The sequence below is a fragment of the Parasteatoda tepidariorum genome, chromosome 7 (assembly GCF_043381705.1).
Source record: "Parasteatoda tepidariorum isolate YZ-2023 chromosome 7, CAS_Ptep_4.0, whole genome shotgun sequence".
Taxonomy (NCBI): Eukaryota; Metazoa; Arthropoda; class Arachnida; order Araneae; family Theridiidae; genus Parasteatoda; species Parasteatoda tepidariorum.
In genome coordinates this window covers 2,498,016-2,515,839 of record NC_092210.1, presented here as the reverse complement: position 1 = coordinate 2,515,839, position 17,824 = coordinate 2,498,016, and the positions used below count along the sequence as shown (strand labels likewise).

Below are 17,824 nucleotides of genomic sequence, written 5' to 3'. Positions count from 1 at the left end.
ATAATATTATTATATATATAATAATATTATATATATCTAAGCATTTCAATCAGTCTAATACGTAAGGTTTAGCAAGCGGCTTCTAATTAGCAACAAATTATTTATAATACAACAAAGAAATTCCACAAAGGCAAATTTTCTTGTATGAACTCTCGTACATTTGTTTTACCGAGTCGAAAATTTTACTGAACTATAATCCCAAAGCAGTTATCCTCAAAATACACGAACGTAAACAAGTGCAAACCGGTTTCAGCCGAGTAAAAACAATACAGCTGTATAGTATGACCTGATAATTAAGATTTTGCATATTGTCTTATGGTGCGTCTAATAATTTGACCAGGGACCGTAGTTGAAAAAAGTTAGACTTATAATGATAATTATTTTTAATTCCAAAATATTGAAATAACACTCTAAAGAAATGATTCTTTAATTTTCGAAACAGAAGTACGTGCATTCGATTCGAAAACGAATCGCATTCTTCAAGAATTCATAAATTTTAAGAATTCTACCACATAATCCACTTTATACCAAATTTTTTAAAAAAAAAAACTTCTTTTTCAAAATTTCTCCTAAGTTAATTCACATCTGCAAATAATAGTCTTATTTATTCCATCTAAAATATTCAACTGGCTTACTTATGAATCCGCTTCGTGAGAGGTTTTGTAATATAAATGGTAATTCAAACTATCGATTTTTAACAGAAAAACTTTATTTGGTATATTTTAATCACTTTCACTTTTAAAATCTTTCTCTCTCTAATCTTATTAGAATATATTCGTATCTTCTTTAAATCTGTCACATTTGAAATGAAAAAGGTTTTTCTGTCAGAATGAAAGAGTTTTACATAATTTTAATATCTTTCTGTTATCTCGATTTAATTTACAATTTATCTTTATCGCGGAAATGAAATAATATTTTTTTTTCCTGGTGAAAAGAATGGATTTGATACATTTGTAAGGTTTCATAATTTCCCCTGAAGTATTATATGAGAGAAGCAGTAGATTATGTGCCGCAAATATTCTATGACCAAATAAGATGTATGTTTTAGAAGTTTTGTGATTTATAGCAAAATAAATTTTGTGTGTAAGCACCAAAAATATACGTTATATTTAAAGATAGATTGTAGTTTTCATATTTATGCCAAAAATTAAAGGTTACACTCTCATTAGAATATATTTCTATGATCTTTAAATATGTCATTTTTGAAAAAGGTTTTGTCGTTAGAATGAAAGAGTTTTATGTAATTTTGTTATCTATCTTTTATCTTTTTTTAATTTACAATTTATCTATTTCGTAGAGATAAATTTGGATTTTTTTTCAAAAAAGAGAATTTTCTGCATTTGTAACGTTTTACAAATGTCCCTGAAGTATTGTATGTAAAAAGTAGTAAATTATAAACAAATGTTTTATGAAAAAGGAGATATATGTTTCACAATTTACGAAAATTTTCATAAAGCAAACGATATAAGTAAGCATGTTACATTTTTATAACTTAGTGTGGTATTTATACTAATTATAATTCTAAATATTTAGGTTATTGAATTATAGTAAACAGTAAATTATATGCAAATATTTGATTAACAAAACAAATAAATGCAACTGAGGTTATGTAAATAGCTATAATCAGGGTGCGTTGCGTTTTGAAAAAGTGCTTAAAAGTGCTGATTTTTGATTTTCGTTTTTTAAAAGCCCTTAAAGGTGCTTTTTTCATTGGGTGTTTTTCAAAAGTGTTTAATTTTCACTTATCGAAAATGAGATTTTTTTTTCTTTAACACGTATTATGCAAAAGCGTATTTTTCACATTGTTCTATTCAACGTTTTCACAATTCATTCAATCACCATCTATTTCGGCTTACCGTTGGTCTAAAGAGTATGAAAGCGACAATCATTTTTGATGAAATACTTGCGAGTCAGCATGTGTGTCTACTGAGCTGGATTCGGTGAGATTCTTTCACTTTCATGTGCAACTCTGTTGCATTTTGCAAGATATTCTCAATTTCAGGCTTCATTTTCCACCCTCTGAAATCGAACTGGGAAATCTCTCGATCTCTTTATAATAGCCAATAAAATCAAGAAAAGCGTTTTTTGTCAGAAACTAGTTATTTTATCATAATCAGGTAAAGTCCTTGAAAATTATTTCGCATTTTGTCAATGTTTTAATAATATTTATTTTAAATATTTTTCGAGTGCATAAAAAGTACTTAAAAGATGCTTATTGAAAAATTTGGCTACGCACCCTGATATAAAATCCGAAATTCTCTTATTAAGAATAGCAATTAATTCTTATGATAAGAATAATAACTTAAACTCAATAAACATTCATGTAATATAAACATATATTCACAATATTTTATTTTCTTCTTCTACTCTGTAATTGCGTGTTAAAATTTTTTCAGGCTGAAAAATTTATTTTCTTCGAAAATATTATTATGGCCTGCTATGTAAAAAAAAATTAGAACATACAACCTTATTTCTCTATCTCGGTAGAACCTCCAAAAATATGTCTTGTCTGTAATGTGTTGTAAATGAGTTATCCAGGTTAGAAAAAACTATTATATGCTTTTGTTATATTTTCACAACACAAACATCACAGACAAAAATAACAGTCAGACAAAAAAAAAATAGGACAAATAATAAAAAAATTCCGAGAGAGAAAATGTTCAAGGCATTGATCTCAGTTCCAGTTCTACGATCGAATTCTCTCTCTCATCTCCAGAAATAGCTCCTCTATCCAAGGCTTTGGAGTGCGCAACTCTCATAGCGGATCAGGAGTTGGTCCCCTTGCCGTCAGTCTAAACGTGGAAGGTTTTCGTGGTCTTCCTCTACATGCAACGCAAATGCGGTTAGTTTCATCAAAAAGTCCACAACGAAGGCAAATTTCCCTTAATACTTAAACCAGGAGTTCTCTTGTCTTCTGGATTGGGTTTTAAATTATAAGGCTACAGAGTTTAACATTAGTTGTCGTAAACCTAGAAATTGAGTCGGCTGTTCAATTATGGTTATAAAATAGAATCAATAATAATAATAAATTGGACAAATTAAAGCAAAGGTGAAGATTTAACGATTTTAATTCTGTTGAAATTTTTAGGATATGATCTTTATGTAAAACTATTAAAAACGAGCTTTTTTTTTTTTTTTTTTTTTTTTTTTTTTTTTTTTTTTTTTTTTTTTTTTNTTTTTTTTTTTTTGTTAAGGTTTGTGGGACATCAAGGTATATTTACCTGCAGTACTACAACTGCAATATGCAAAAAGAAGAGCAAAAAGTTATTAACATGGTTACGTCTAAACAGACCTAAGAAGGAAAAAAAAATTTTTTTAAAGAAAAAAAGTACCGGAGGGTAAAAAGTTCTTTTTTTTTTATTAATTGTTACAGATAACTGTGAATCTAATAAACTAACCTATTTTTGTCAACTGATTATCAAATCTAATAAATTTTAAATTATAATTTATGTTTAATTTGTTTAAATTTATTTAAATTAATTGTTAATTATTAGTTAATTATTTTTTAATTAAATTATAATTATGTAAATAAATATGTTAAATTATAATAATTAATTAGTGTTAAGTTAAATTATAATTATGTAAATAAAAAATACAGAATACAAGAAACAGAAATCATTTCAAAGCAACCGGGTGGAGAGGACCCTTGATCAGCGTAATATCTTGTTTTCAGGATATAACCTTTTTTGATTTCGTTTTAGGAATAAAATCTTGGCAAGTGTAAGAAGAAAAAAAGAAGGTAAAAGTGTGCATATGATACAAACTTTAAAAAAAAAGGTTTTCAGATTTAGTTTCTTTTTTTATTTCAACCAAATTATCAGCACACAATTAATAAAGCACACATTCCAGGAAAGTGGGTTTATAATCTTTCATCCCCCCAGAATTGACTTCTGCAACAGACGACTACAAACGAATATACTGGTCACTTCCGTAACAACCTTCCCTCATTTGGCGATTATCATCGCTCATCCTGAAGTGACAAAGACTGCCAATCTAGTCTATGACTTGATGGTATGGTATAGATCCTCACCACGCCCATAAAAAGGGGGGAATCAGAAGGATTCGGTGAAACGACCCTTGCACGAATTAAATTAAATATTAATTATCATTTAACAAGTTAGTTTTACAAACGAAGTATGTCCCATCACATAATCCTGTGCTGCGGCCGAAGATTTTCTTAACCGTAAAAACTTCATTGAGAACGTTTTTCGGAAGGGGGAATATACTAATAGTAGTAGTTCGTTCACAAAGAGTTGGCACTTGACTCCGCCTTCATCCAACACCTCCTAGAAGTAGAAAGGCCTCAGCACGGATCAATTTAGTAGTCCGATGTGACGAAGTTAACTGCGTAGTAGACGAAAAATAAGAAATATGTCATTACGTTCAGGGTACTAAGCTGCGCAGTGGTTGAAAATACGGCATATGTCATTACGTTTGGACTACTAAAGGATATTTATGGTAACCCGTGCAGAGGCCTACTCTTTTCAAGGAGGTGTTGCTTCATCCCGTGGTATCCGACAATGTTATTTCGCTATTTTTGGTAGAAGTATGTAGACAATCTTGAGCAAGGTTGCTGTTTGGCTATCGTAAGACAAAAATATTTATTTCGCAATCTTAATGTGTTTTTTAACATTAAATATTTCATAAATTTGATGATTTTTTGAGTGAATAGTTTGTCCTTTTTGAGACATTTTGCTGCAATACACTTAATTAGCTAGATTAACAACAGGTATAATAGCAGGTGATAAAACGAAGTAAGTGACTTAAAAATAAATCACTGTTCGCGTTTGGCGCGCGTAAAGGGTTGTCTCAATTTCAAGAGCGGAGACGTTTCTCCTCTTACTTCCACACTGAAGTGAAATCTTCGTCCGAGGAGGTGGAGCCAAGTGCCAACCCCTGATGAACGAACTATACCTATATTTTCTAATTCAGGGTGAATTAGATTAATCTAGTTAGTCCACGCCACAATTCACGTGTGTAATTTACTCGTATTTCTTTTTTTTAAATTTTGTATCAGACATTGTTTCTAGCAATAATGAATTTTACTTACCCTTGTTCATAAATGACAGCAAAGGTTGTTATTTTGAGTTCTGCGCAGCATAGTTACGCCTGTTTTTGTACTACTAAGAAACCCATTTAATTCGATCCAATAAGAAATGAATAATCATTAAAATTATATTTTCGCTTGTTACATTTCTTTTGGTATATGAATTCAAACTTCAAAATGTTGTTTCCTCAAAACTAAAAAAAAAATTTAAAAAAATAAATAAAAAAAACTATGTTTTTTTTTCCCGTTAGGGAGTTTATTATTTAATTTAGTTCTTTTTATTAAATATGTTTATTAAACTAATATATTAACAAAAACGTTAACGATAAATATGTAAAACAGCATAAGTGAAACATATGCTTTAACTTGAGAAAAAATACTCATAATAGTGTAATCAGCCTTTTAATTTTCTTCGAAACGTATTGATTTTTCTTTCTTAATTACAAAATTAAAAGTCTAATTAAATTAATATATTTCAAATATTATTAGTTCAGTTAATAACAAGCCACAAATTTGTGTTAGAAAAATTGCGTCATAAATTTCTGGGAAAAGGTAGTTAAATTTAATGCGACATGATTTTTTTTTTTACCCCTTCAAGGTATATTCAATACATTAACAGGGAAAATAAAATTATGCTGTTTAGAAAGCTGTAAAAACACACTTGATAGCTTTTTCTTTCTTTTTTTTTACGTTTTCAAAATAATGAATTAAAATAATTCGATGTACGTATGGCTGAAGACATGAAGTAAATAACGGCCATAAAACGGCGGCAGCTTCTTTTTATTGATGCTCATTTTAAAGTTCTGTTTTAATGCGCTTCGGAGGAATTTTCCGGTCTAATGTGTTTCCAATAACATCGGAGTTTATTTTCCGCAAAAGTCGATAGATGTCAGCACCTTTGAATGTTTTACGTATTTTTTTTGTTTTTATGACTTCGTGATAATTTAAGTCGTCTAATCTTTGTTCTGCAAAAATACTTGGATTGATTCTATTTACTTATAATAAATTGGGCAACAAATAATGCGTTTCATTCTTCAAAATGCTGCTGTAATTTATATGATTTGATTATTACATAAAATATTATTATTAAACAATAATGCAATTATGTTTTCCATCTTTTTTCGTATACTTTTACGACTGTTAATGAAACATAAAAACTGATGTTGCCTATTCTTTGTTCTAAAAAAATACGTACAATTAAGGTTTTTAATTTTTCAGAATACTACTATTATAAATCATTACATGCATAATTATCATATTAATATCATTATATATTCGGTATTTTTTTTATTTATTTATTTATTAATTTATTTTTTGACTGTTAATAAAAGTGAAAATTGAAGTCCAATATGGTTTTTGTTCCTAAAAAAAAAATAGATTAATTTTATAGACTTGGACAAAGAACGCAAAGTATTAGTCATTTTATGCTTTAACATACTAATTTAGTTGACGTTATCTGTAAATAGATTATTAATAGATTTAATATTTTTCAAATAATCTAGTTATATTTTATGTATTTTTGGCTTTCGTGTCTGTTAATGAAACGCTGAAACTCAAGCCGTCTATTCTTTGTTTTTATTGAATCCGTATACTCTAAAAAATTCAAAACAAAGAAGAATTTCTTTTTTTTCCCCACAATATTTCGGTTACGGACAGTGTCAGAATTTATGTAATAATTATTTATATAATAATTATTTATATGATAATTATTTTTAATTATGCACATTGATTTTGTTTTACACATTTAAAAATATAAACTATCACTGAAACGTGAAAATTGAGCTTATTTATTCCTGAGTTTGCAAAAAATATTTAGATTGCTTTCAGCTCTCGTAATTTTGCAAAGCTGTAATACTTGTCTTTTGATTTTGAGCCTTATTTTTAAGCTTTTTTTTAGCTTTATTTTTTGATTGAGAAAGCTATATTTTTAACAGATTTTTTCTTTTAAAGTTCTTTGAGTAATTTAAATTATTTTTATTACAGAAAATATAGTTAGATGTGATCAAAAATTAAGGTTTTAAATTTTTTCATATTAAAAAAATAATTTACTGTATACAATAAATATTTTGAATAAATCATAGTTGAAATTAATAGAATTATTATTATTGCATTTAGTGCCTTTAAACTTTAAAATGTTTCTTTTTTTCATTGTTTAAATCTTAACCGTTATAATAGCTCACACAATATCATTTCTTATTTGTAATTCAAAATTTGGTATACATCTTCACTTAAAGAAAATATCAATAAAATTTCTGTATGTAACATTTTTAAAGATTCTAAATAAAATATTATTCCATTAAGAAGCACTGTCCCCAAAAATGTTAACTCATTCAATTCATTCTTGAAATTTATCTAGGAAAAATGATACATTCGTATTAACCATAATATATTAACAACATTTATGCTCTTATAAGTGATTAAGTTGAAAGCGATATTTTAAAACTAAAGTGGTAGCCAATACAAGAAAATATCACATTTGTCTAATCATAAAATCCCTACAAATTTTTTCATAATGATATTTTTTACATCACTGCAAAATACTTCGTTTTTGCAACAGTAGTTATGTCTTGTTTAAGTAAGAATATTAATTAATTATGGTGACTTGAGGGTTGCTGAATCTTATATTATATTTATTAAAAACAATCAATTTGGGATTAAGTAAAAACATTTTTTTCCTTATGCAGAAAAATTGCATTTATGTAGCTGCATTACTTTTATAGAAATACGTACATTATTTTTTTAAGCGGAAACATTGTTTTTATATCTCAATGTTGTTTTTATGCAAATATATTAAGATATATTATCTTTTTGCAAATATATGGCTCTTAAGTGCTGGAGTGGAAAAATAAATTTTTTTTTTATACAGATACCTTGTTTTAGTAACCGAATGTTGCTTTTATGCAAATATAGTCGGACTTCTATTTAAAGAACTTTCATTTTGTGAATTTTTATATTTTGCGGTTTTTTTCGAGGAACAATGAGCATTTTGAAATTTCTTCGTAAAATAACATTTATAGATTTATAACCAAATAACAAAGTGAATTTTCTATCTAACGCACTTTTCTCTGAGATCCACTGTACCTATTTCCCAAAATATTTCAGAACATTTCAAACTTGTTAACGTATTTTATTGCAGAAAGGACTTACTTTTAAAGAAAGCAGTAAAATCCTTTTCCCTTTTTGTTTGCATTTCAAACGAAAAACTCGGACAAAATTAACGGATTTTATCAGTAAAAATTAAACTTAAGAACGCATGTCGTAATGTATGTTTAAAATTATTTTTATAATAAATGCAGCTATGTATACATAAATTTAGCTTTTTTAGTTGAAGATGCATGTAGCATGAAAGTGTAACAGTGGATTATGTTTTGCTCTATTCTTGCTTTCAATACATATTTCTTTTATGGTTAATACTCATAAAATAAATAGTAGATACTACTTTACAAGATAAAGGTGTATTAATTGCTATTTTAATTATGTCTAAGTCTTAAAAATTTAAAACCTGTTTTGCGTTGTTTAAGTATTTCGAAAGGGGATTTTCTATGTAACGAATTTTCCATATAACGAACTTATCGGGATTAAGCGACTTCGTTAAATAGAGGTCCGACTGTATATGAAAATATATTATTTTTATGCAGATGTATAGCCCTTAAATACTGGAAATTTTTTGAAGTAATACAGTCTATAATTTTTTTTCTTTGCAGAGCCCTGTGAATTGATGTATTGTTCATTTGGTGCAGAATGCTTATTTGATGAAAAAACTCAACAGGGTTACTGTCAGTGCCAAGATTCCTGTTCCGATATTTTTGCTCCAGTTTGTGGAAGTGACGGTGTAACATATTCCAGTGAGTGCCAATTGCGGATGGCCTCATGTTCGCAACAAATTAGAATATATGTCCAACATCATGGCCAATGTGGTAAGTTTTGAATTTTGAAATTATGTCTTCAGTGAAACACTAAGCTTCTTATTAAAAAAATGTTTTGGTAAGTAAGCAATTTATACAGCCCTCTTAATTTCCGATTTGCAGCAGCTCCTACAAATTTAGAAGAAGTGTCTATGTGTGGTAAAGTGGCCATGTGTGACAAGGCTGCTTACAGTGCCATCTGTAGGTGTAAATTGTACGTGATATGGAAAATAATTGAATTATAAAGTTTTTCAGCGTGATTGATTCCGTACGACTGAACATCTTGTAAATATAAACACTGAGAAGGAGGTTTTTTTAACTTGTAGAAATTAATAATAGCATTTATATTTCTCGTATTATTATTTTTTTAAATATTATTTTAATATAATTCACTGTTAGATTTTTGCCATTTCCAAGATTTAAAAAAGGAAGAAAAAACGTTTTGGGTTTTAGAGGAAATATTGAATCCTGTATGAAAAAAAAGAGAAATGTACCAATAAGTAAATTTAAAAGAATACAAAGAATTACAACTCTAAATTTTTTTCTAATTTAGCAATAGTACTAATTTAGCAACAGTGATAATTACACTGGGTAGTAATTCTTGTTGCATAATTTGGATGTTGCAGGTTTGATTACCCTTAGGAAAGTTTGCCATAGATTTGCCATAAAAAATGCCATAGGACATTCCTATGTGGTTTTGCCATACATGTATGGCAAAATTTTGCCATAGGCAAAACCCCATAGGAATATCCTATGGCATTTTTTATATGGCATATTTTTGCCATAGATGTATGGCAAAATTTTGTCATACGTATATGGCAAAATTTTACCATAGGCAAAACCCCATAGGAATATCCTATGGCATTTTTTATATGGCATATTCTTGCCATAAAACTAAGATGTGCCACATCTGATGAAGAAACATTTTTCCATACAGCTATGGCAACATTTCTCGTTGATATTTTACCATACATCAAAAAATAATTACTTGCAAGAATCTCTCGCAATGGATATTAAAAATGCAAAACTTAATAATTGTAGAATAAATATATATACAGAAAGCTTTCTTTTAAAATTTCTTTGATAAACTTCCCCTGTTTTACTTGCAGAATCCTTTCTGAATGCTGTTCTTATTCAAATAAATTTTGAACGGTTAGTACTAACCGTTAGAAAATGGGTCTGGTGGTCGGAGCGAGTGGGGAAAATATTGGTTATGCTGATTAGGAACAAAATATATTGAGTACAATCAACCAATATTTGTTAAAGCTGTAAAAAACAAGAAAATAGAAGGTGGGTGTGGAGGTCAGAGCGAGTATAAAAAACGTTAATTTGATTGATTGGTATCATAATTAGTTAGATAAGCGGCAGATATTAAAGGAACCTGAAAGAAAGCGAAGTAAAATAATGGTCCGATGGTCGGAGCGAGTATGAAAATTTTTTAAATTTTGATATGTGATACTTAGCTAACTCAGAAAATTTATGTTGAGTTGTGTTAAGAAACAGTTAGAAAGGAGAACGCAATATAGAAACATTGGTAAATATAAATCATGTTTAAGACATGATTAAAATTGGAAAAAATTAATAATTGCTATTGACAAATTGACACTTGGTCAGGGATAGTAAATAAAAATTTATTGGATATAGGAAATTGCTATGACGAAAAAGTTTTACACTTAAGGAAAGATTAAATTGTTAAAAGCATTTTTGGTAACAGCAGCAGATGATATGGCCAGGGACTGTCCCATTGATGATATTGAAGCAAAATAATTGTCAACCAGTAATCCAGCAAATCTAGTTAAGTGATGACCCTAAGCTATGTATAAATATGAAACAGAACATTGTACAAGTATATGTGGATACTTTAGAAATATTAGTTGAAAGATAGTAAAACGCAGAGACATGATAAAGAACAATTTAATAGCCAGCAAAAATTAAACACGAAATAAAAATATTTTAAGCCCTAACATATGTAAGATAATGTAAAAATGCATTGCAAGAACCTAAGTGGAATTAAAATCAAAAACTAATGAGAATGTAAATACTGACTTTGATATTGATATATGTGATACCGATAATAAAAGTACCAGACAGCCGGAAATTAAAAACTTAATAAATTCAGATAGATAATCGCATAGGCGTTTGCAATAAAATGTTTTTGACCAAGAATGAGATCGAAAAAAATATTAAAATAAGTAGCCTAAGTTAGCGAAAGATTCCACTTGTAGTGGATGACACGTTAATATGGCGGTCTGATACTCTAAGCCTAAATCAATGGAACGTCGGATTTCAAACACTCAAAAATGGAAAAATTGGCCACCAGGAGGCCGGAAAAGACTCACCAGGAATGCCTTGTGGGATAACATGTTGAATTTAATTAACTTCGGGGTGAGAAAATGGATATTTCTTTCTTTTAGAAGATGTTTTTGAGGACTCCATAGGAGACGTTGTTTCGTTGGTGGGGATCTATATCAGCTTTTCCCTATGGTATACTGCCATACAAATCTTTATGGTTACCATTGGCCTATGGTATACTGCCTTACAAATTTCTATGTTTGCCATAGGCCAATAGTACGTGCCATACAAATCCTTATGGTTATCATTGGCCTATGGTATACTGCCATACAAATCTTTATGGTAACCATTGGCCTATGGTATACTGCCATACAAATTTTTATGGTTGACATAGGAGAATGGTGACGTGCCATATAAATGCCATACAGGCCTCTATGGTTACCATTGGCCTATGGTATCTTGCCATACAAATTTCTAGGGTAGCCATAGGCTTATGGGGTTTTGCCATACAAATTTCTATGGTTACCATAGGTGTATGGTATCTTGCCATACGAATTTCTATGGTAGCCATAGGCTTATGGAGTTGTGCCATACAAATCTCTATGGTAACCATAGGCGTATGGTATCTTGTCATACAAATTTCTATGGTAGCCATAGGTTGCCATAGATTACCATAGGCTTCTCTATGGCAAATTTTCCTAAGGGTATCTAGATGTATCTCTTCCAGCATAGAATTATCTGGAGTTATCTCAGTAGTTTGATTATCTGAAGTTGATAGTTTCCGTATCCAGAAAGCATATACAAATCTACTATCAATATCACTTCAAACGTAATTGAAATTAATTTCACACTTTAACGAAAATCATTCATCACATTATGCTTACAAAAAAACAACAACAAATTTTTGATATATCTGAACGATACGAAACGGAATTCAAGAAACTCACTGAAGACAAAACACTTCTGGAAACTCTCCTAATAACAAGTCATATATAAAATTTAAAAAAATTAAATCAATTCTTACTTAGGTCAACAAGAAAATTTTATTTTTGTTTCTTTTTATTAAAAAATTACATTTATTTTTCTCCCATATAAAACAAAAATTAATGATTTAAATTTAATGAATGAATTAATATTTGAAAAAACTGCATTAACATCGAGTGTCATCCACTTTAAAAAGAATGTATTTGAAGTTGAGTGGATGAATAAAAAGTATTTTATTAAACGATTGAAAATTTGAACAAGATACAGGGAGAGTGTGAACTAATAATAGGAATTGAATATCAGGATCTCTGACAAGCATATAAAACTTTCCAAATTTCCCCCCTCATCTATTTTTCACATTCACAATGTATTTCCTGTAACGTTCGATTGTCATTCATTCCTCTTATATTCCTATTTTCATTCCAAAATAAATATAAATGAAATACATAATTAGCCAAAAGTTTCAAGTTTAAGATGAAATATTCAAACTAGTTAGAAAAAATGTTTTTTAGAAAATGTAAATAAATCTAAATTTTGAACACAAAGAACTGAAATCTGTATTTAGGGTGCAAAATTGTTTTAGTCTTAATTTTGGTAGCAATGCGTTTGTCCGGGGTAATACTAAGTTAATATTTTGGTAATAATGTTAAAGAGCCCGCGTAATTGATGCAAATCTCCTTAAAAAAAATCAAGGCAGGTGATTCTTTTTTTACAGTTTAATTAAAATTATCTATCGTATTATAATTTTTATGGGTGAACTGCACCAAATACAATCTCTAAACTTCCTAAAACTTTCGTTGGTGGAAAACTCTTCTCGATCAAACAAGCTTCTGGAACGTAAACAAATTTCAAAATTACCTCTCAACTGATATTCCACTTCTTGTGTGTGCAATTTATTTCTTGCAATATTCGATTCTCCTCCCCGTCAATTTTATCTTTATAATTATTCGAATAAATGAATAAACAATAATTCTGAAGTTCTATATGAAATATTAAATCCTTAAAAAGAAAAAAAAATGTGTTTTCAAGTTTTGTAATTAAACAAATCTTAATTCAGTAAGTTTAGAATATAACGAAATGAAATTCTAAAGTTCTCTGGTTAAAAAAAATATTCTACTTCCAAGTTTGGGTAGCAATTCATTCTTCTTTGACGAGACTAAATGCTCCTCATTCAAACAAGATTTTGGAACAACTTTTAAATAACCCCCTCAACTATTTTTTTTCCTTCCTGCGTTTGCAATTCATTTCTTATAATAATCGATTCCCCTCCGTTTTAATCTACATTTTATTTTCATAATAAACCATTTAAATAAATAAACACTAGTTCTGAAGTTTTATGGGAAATATTACATCTTTCAAGAGGGAAAAAAAATATGTCTCCCAAGTTTTTGAACTGAAAAAATCTGAATTAAGCTTATGTAGAACTCCAAAGTTTACTGGTAAAAAAATATCCTACTTCCAGTTTCGGTAACAATCTATTTTTTCTTTGACAATACTAAATGCATATTTTGGTAACAATGCCGAAGATTCCACGCTAATTTGATCTTCTATAGTTAATAGTTTCGTTCTTACAAACGCATATGCAAATCTCCTTAAATAATCACAGCTGAGGCAGTTTTCAATTTAAGTAAAACCATCCATCGTATTATGCTTTCAAAAGGCATAATTTTGATGGATGAACCACGCCAAATACAATCCCCAAAACTCACCAAAGATATCGTTGCATGAAATCTCTCCCATCCCAAACAGCTCCTGGAACTTTCCAGATTACCCCCACAACTAATCTTCTACTTCCCGCGTTAACCCTTAAAATTCTTTTTTATTTTTTCCTTCATTTTGTTCCTTTACCACCCTCTTTTCCTCCCAACTTTGTGAACAAGGCAGGGAAGTGGAGTTAACAAGGGCAATTTTCGCCTTTTCCAGTTCTGTTCAATGCAAGAAAGGCCATCTATCTTCTCCGCCCATCTATTGACGAGCCATCCATTTCTTTAACAGAGACCTGATTGTGTCTTTGTGGATCAATTGGACACTATTCTGGTGACTTCTTCTTTTTTATTGTCGGACTCTTTACTCGATTGAAAGTCCTGAATCCAATTGCATTTCCCAGAAATGGGCAACAAAACAAAAGAATTTGACTCAGTCTTTTTGCATATCCCATTTTAGTAAAGTATACATTTGCATTCAAATGAATGGACTTCCTTCCTTGCTGCATATTCAGTGCTCAATGTGAGAAGTGATAGGTGCTTTCTTACCAGATTCACAATTCCTTTTTATTACTTTACTATAAAGTTTACTATTTTCCTTATTACTTAAGTATGAAGTTTATCATTCTTTCCTTATTACTTAACTGTGAAGTTTATTATTCCTTTTTTAGGCGCTTTCTTATCAGGTTTACAATTCCTTCTTATTACTTTGCTATGAAGTTTACTATTTTCCTTATTACTTAACTGTGAAGTTTATCATTCTTTCCTTATTACTTGAATATGAAGTTTATTATTCTTTTTTAATACTTAACTATTATAGAACTGAACTTTCTATTTACTTCACGATTAAGTTTACTACTTATTCTTAACACAATTTTAGCATTTGCTCTAACTACAACTTGTGTTTATTTTCATTTTTTTTTAAATATAATCTATCCCTTATAATTTACCTATTATAAATCTATTGCTTTTATGTTCAAACACTGAATGAAAGATTATACTACAATCGATCTCATTGCATACAAATTACCTTTATAGTTATCGCATGATTGAAAATTAAAATTTTATAGTTTAAAGTTTCATTTAATATACCGTCGTTTTTAAAATACGCTGTGTTTAACAGAATCTGCATTATTAAATGCTGTTCAATATTCAATTTATCATAAAGTCAACTATCAACAAATAACACCATGCGAAAGTAAAAATTTACTTTATCATTAAGTACCCGAACAGTCAATCCAAATTCCTTTTAGATTTTTTTTAAAAAAAAAAAAAACTCTTCGGCTGAAGGAACACACTTGGCGAATGATATCGGGGTACGTTTTTAACACCTTTAGAAAAACGACGAAAATAGGGGAAAAATTAAGAAATTTTGTATTTATTTTTCATGAAAATTTTTCTTCAAAATAATTTTCATATCATTAACTTACAACGTAGTAGCATTTAATTGATTGCAGATTCTTGCGTCAATATCACAAAAAAATTCACCTTGTAAATCAAACAATGTTTTTCTGAAATATCTTCGAATTCTTAAAAAAATAACTCAATCAAATTAAGAATAATATTATCAACATCTAATGAATGCAAACATCCATGTAAATTAAAAATTTCTTTCTTCAACAAACTGAGGACATATGTTCTCACCATGTAACTCTACAGTTTCTATTCAAGTCGTAGAAATTCCTTCTTTTTAAGTCAAAATGAAAAGACCAAATTTTAATCAAATGACAGTCGGTAGCCTTCTTCAGTCTCTCTCTGTCTCTTTTTATATGTATACAAGGTTCTCATTGACTCTTCAAGTAGCCTAACCAGGACAAGTAGCACCCTTGGCAATTGATGATGAATTACGCAGGTGTTTCTGTTTGAAGTAGTTCTCAAAATGAAACATAGATGGCAGCACAAGGTCACGAGATTTGTAAATGTTTATTTTTATGTTTTATATATTATGTAGTTTAATTCTCTATGCGTTTTGTCTCAATAAAGTTGTGTTGTTAAAACCGGTACGGTAATTTCAAAGTGGTTGTTTCCCCGAAAAGGAATCCGTCACTGCCGGTCTTTTAGATAAAAAGAAAAATGGAAAAAATAAAGAATTTTATAACTTTTTTAATTCAATTTTTCCGCAAAAACATTGCCTTATTACCAATCACAGAAACTTGAAGACTAAGTAGCCATTCATTGCAACTTTTTGTGTTATTGTCACAAAATAATTTTCTTCACAAATCATTTTTTTTTCTGAAGAAGTTTCTGACTTGTAAAAAGAACCAAAATAATTTAGGATTAGGGATCGCTTCTAATGAAGATTACCCTTCCATGCAAATGAATAACCCTTTGTTTTCTCTACAAACTAAAACCAAACTATGAAAATCTAAATTTTCTATTTTCATCTTTTAAAACTCTTCTTTCTAAGCCAAGAAAAAACAAAAGCTTTATCAAATGACAGTCATAGCTTCCAACATTCTCTTTCTCACTTTATATCTAGTATCTATTTTTTTCGTTGACTCTAATGTAGCCTAACCTGAACAAGTAGAACTCTTAGCAAATGACGATGGATTACGCCAGATTCGCAGTTTCTTAGAAAAAGAGAAAAATAAAGTATATAATCTAAAATGCTGATTTTTTTATCTCCATTTTCCTGCAAGGAAATTGCATTGTTGCCATCAACATAAACCTAAAAACTAAGAAGTCATTTATAGCAAATTTTGTGTTATTGTCACAAAATAATTCCCTTCACAAATCATACATTTTTTTTTCTGAAATAGCTTGTAACTCATAAAAAAAATAGGATTATAATTCACCTCTAATGAATATAAACATCCATGCAACTGAATAACCTTTTCTTTTTCCAACAATAAACTGAGGCCGAACTAGGTAACTCTAAACTTTCTATTTTCATCGCTGAAAACCCTTCTTTCTAAGCCCAAAATAAAAATACCAAATCTTAATCAAATGACAGTCGATAGCTTCCATCAGTCTCTCGCTTTTTATGTTTGGTATCCAAGGTTCTCATTGACTCTTAAAGTAGCCTAACCAGGACAAGTAGCACCCTTGGCAAATGATGATGGATTACGCCGGTAACATCGCTACCCTTTAGAAAGAGGGAAAAATAGGGAAAAATAAAAGAACGTAAGCGTATGCAGTTTTTCTTTCGCCGCGTCTTCTTTTCCCTGCATAGGGAAAATGCGACAGCATATTAAACAATACAAGCAGAACCAAATATATTGACAAATCTCTCAACCTAATGGACGTTTCGTGTATGACGCAGTGGTCGGTTGGAACTTATAGCTCTCTATACTCGCAGTGAGTTTCTTTGATCGGAATTTATGTTAGCCTTTTTGTGTAAGAATAAATCGTTTTGGGATCTATGTAATCCCCATGATAAGTCCGAAGCACTTACTCTTCCTCGATGTTTGGAGAAAAAGAGTAAAAGGTGAGAGGATACAAAAAAGACTTCGAACAATTTGGAATCTGTATCGCTACCATTTTTTTTCTCAAATGGGGACTTTTAACTCATCTATTATATTTGAAATTAGAAATTTTAAAGAAAAGAAAGAATTAAAGCTATCAAGATCAAATACGAAAATAAATTAGAATACGTAATATCGATTTGGGTAAACTAATTTTTAAATAATGTAATACTTTACTTTTAATTAAAAATAAAATTATAGTAATTATTCTTTAATAAAGAAAATCATAATGTTTCCCATACCTTACTCTTTCTCGATGTTTGGAAAGAAAGAGTAAAAATGTGAGAGAGTACAAAAAAGACTTCGAACAATTAATTAATTTTCGAGCAATTAATTCGAACAATTAATTGTAAAGAACAATCAATTTGGAATCTGTATCGCTACCATTATTTTTCTCTAATAAGGACTTTTAAGTCATCTATTATATTT

At 29.4% G+C, this 17,824-nt stretch overlaps 1 protein-coding gene across 1 annotated transcript in view; it reads left to right on the top strand.

The window, feature by feature from the left end:
- Positions 1 to 17,824, top strand: part of LOC122271476 (agrin) — a 373,447-nt gene that overhangs the window by 248,731 nt on the left and 106,892 nt on the right. The window contains exons 3-4 of the mRNA XM_043052884.2: positions 8,752 to 8,964; positions 9,076 to 9,153. Of these exons, the coding sequence (XP_042908818.2) occupies positions 8,752 to 8,964; positions 9,076 to 9,153 (291 nt within the window). The remainder of the gene's footprint in view (positions 1 to 8,751; positions 8,965 to 9,075; positions 9,154 to 17,824) is intronic.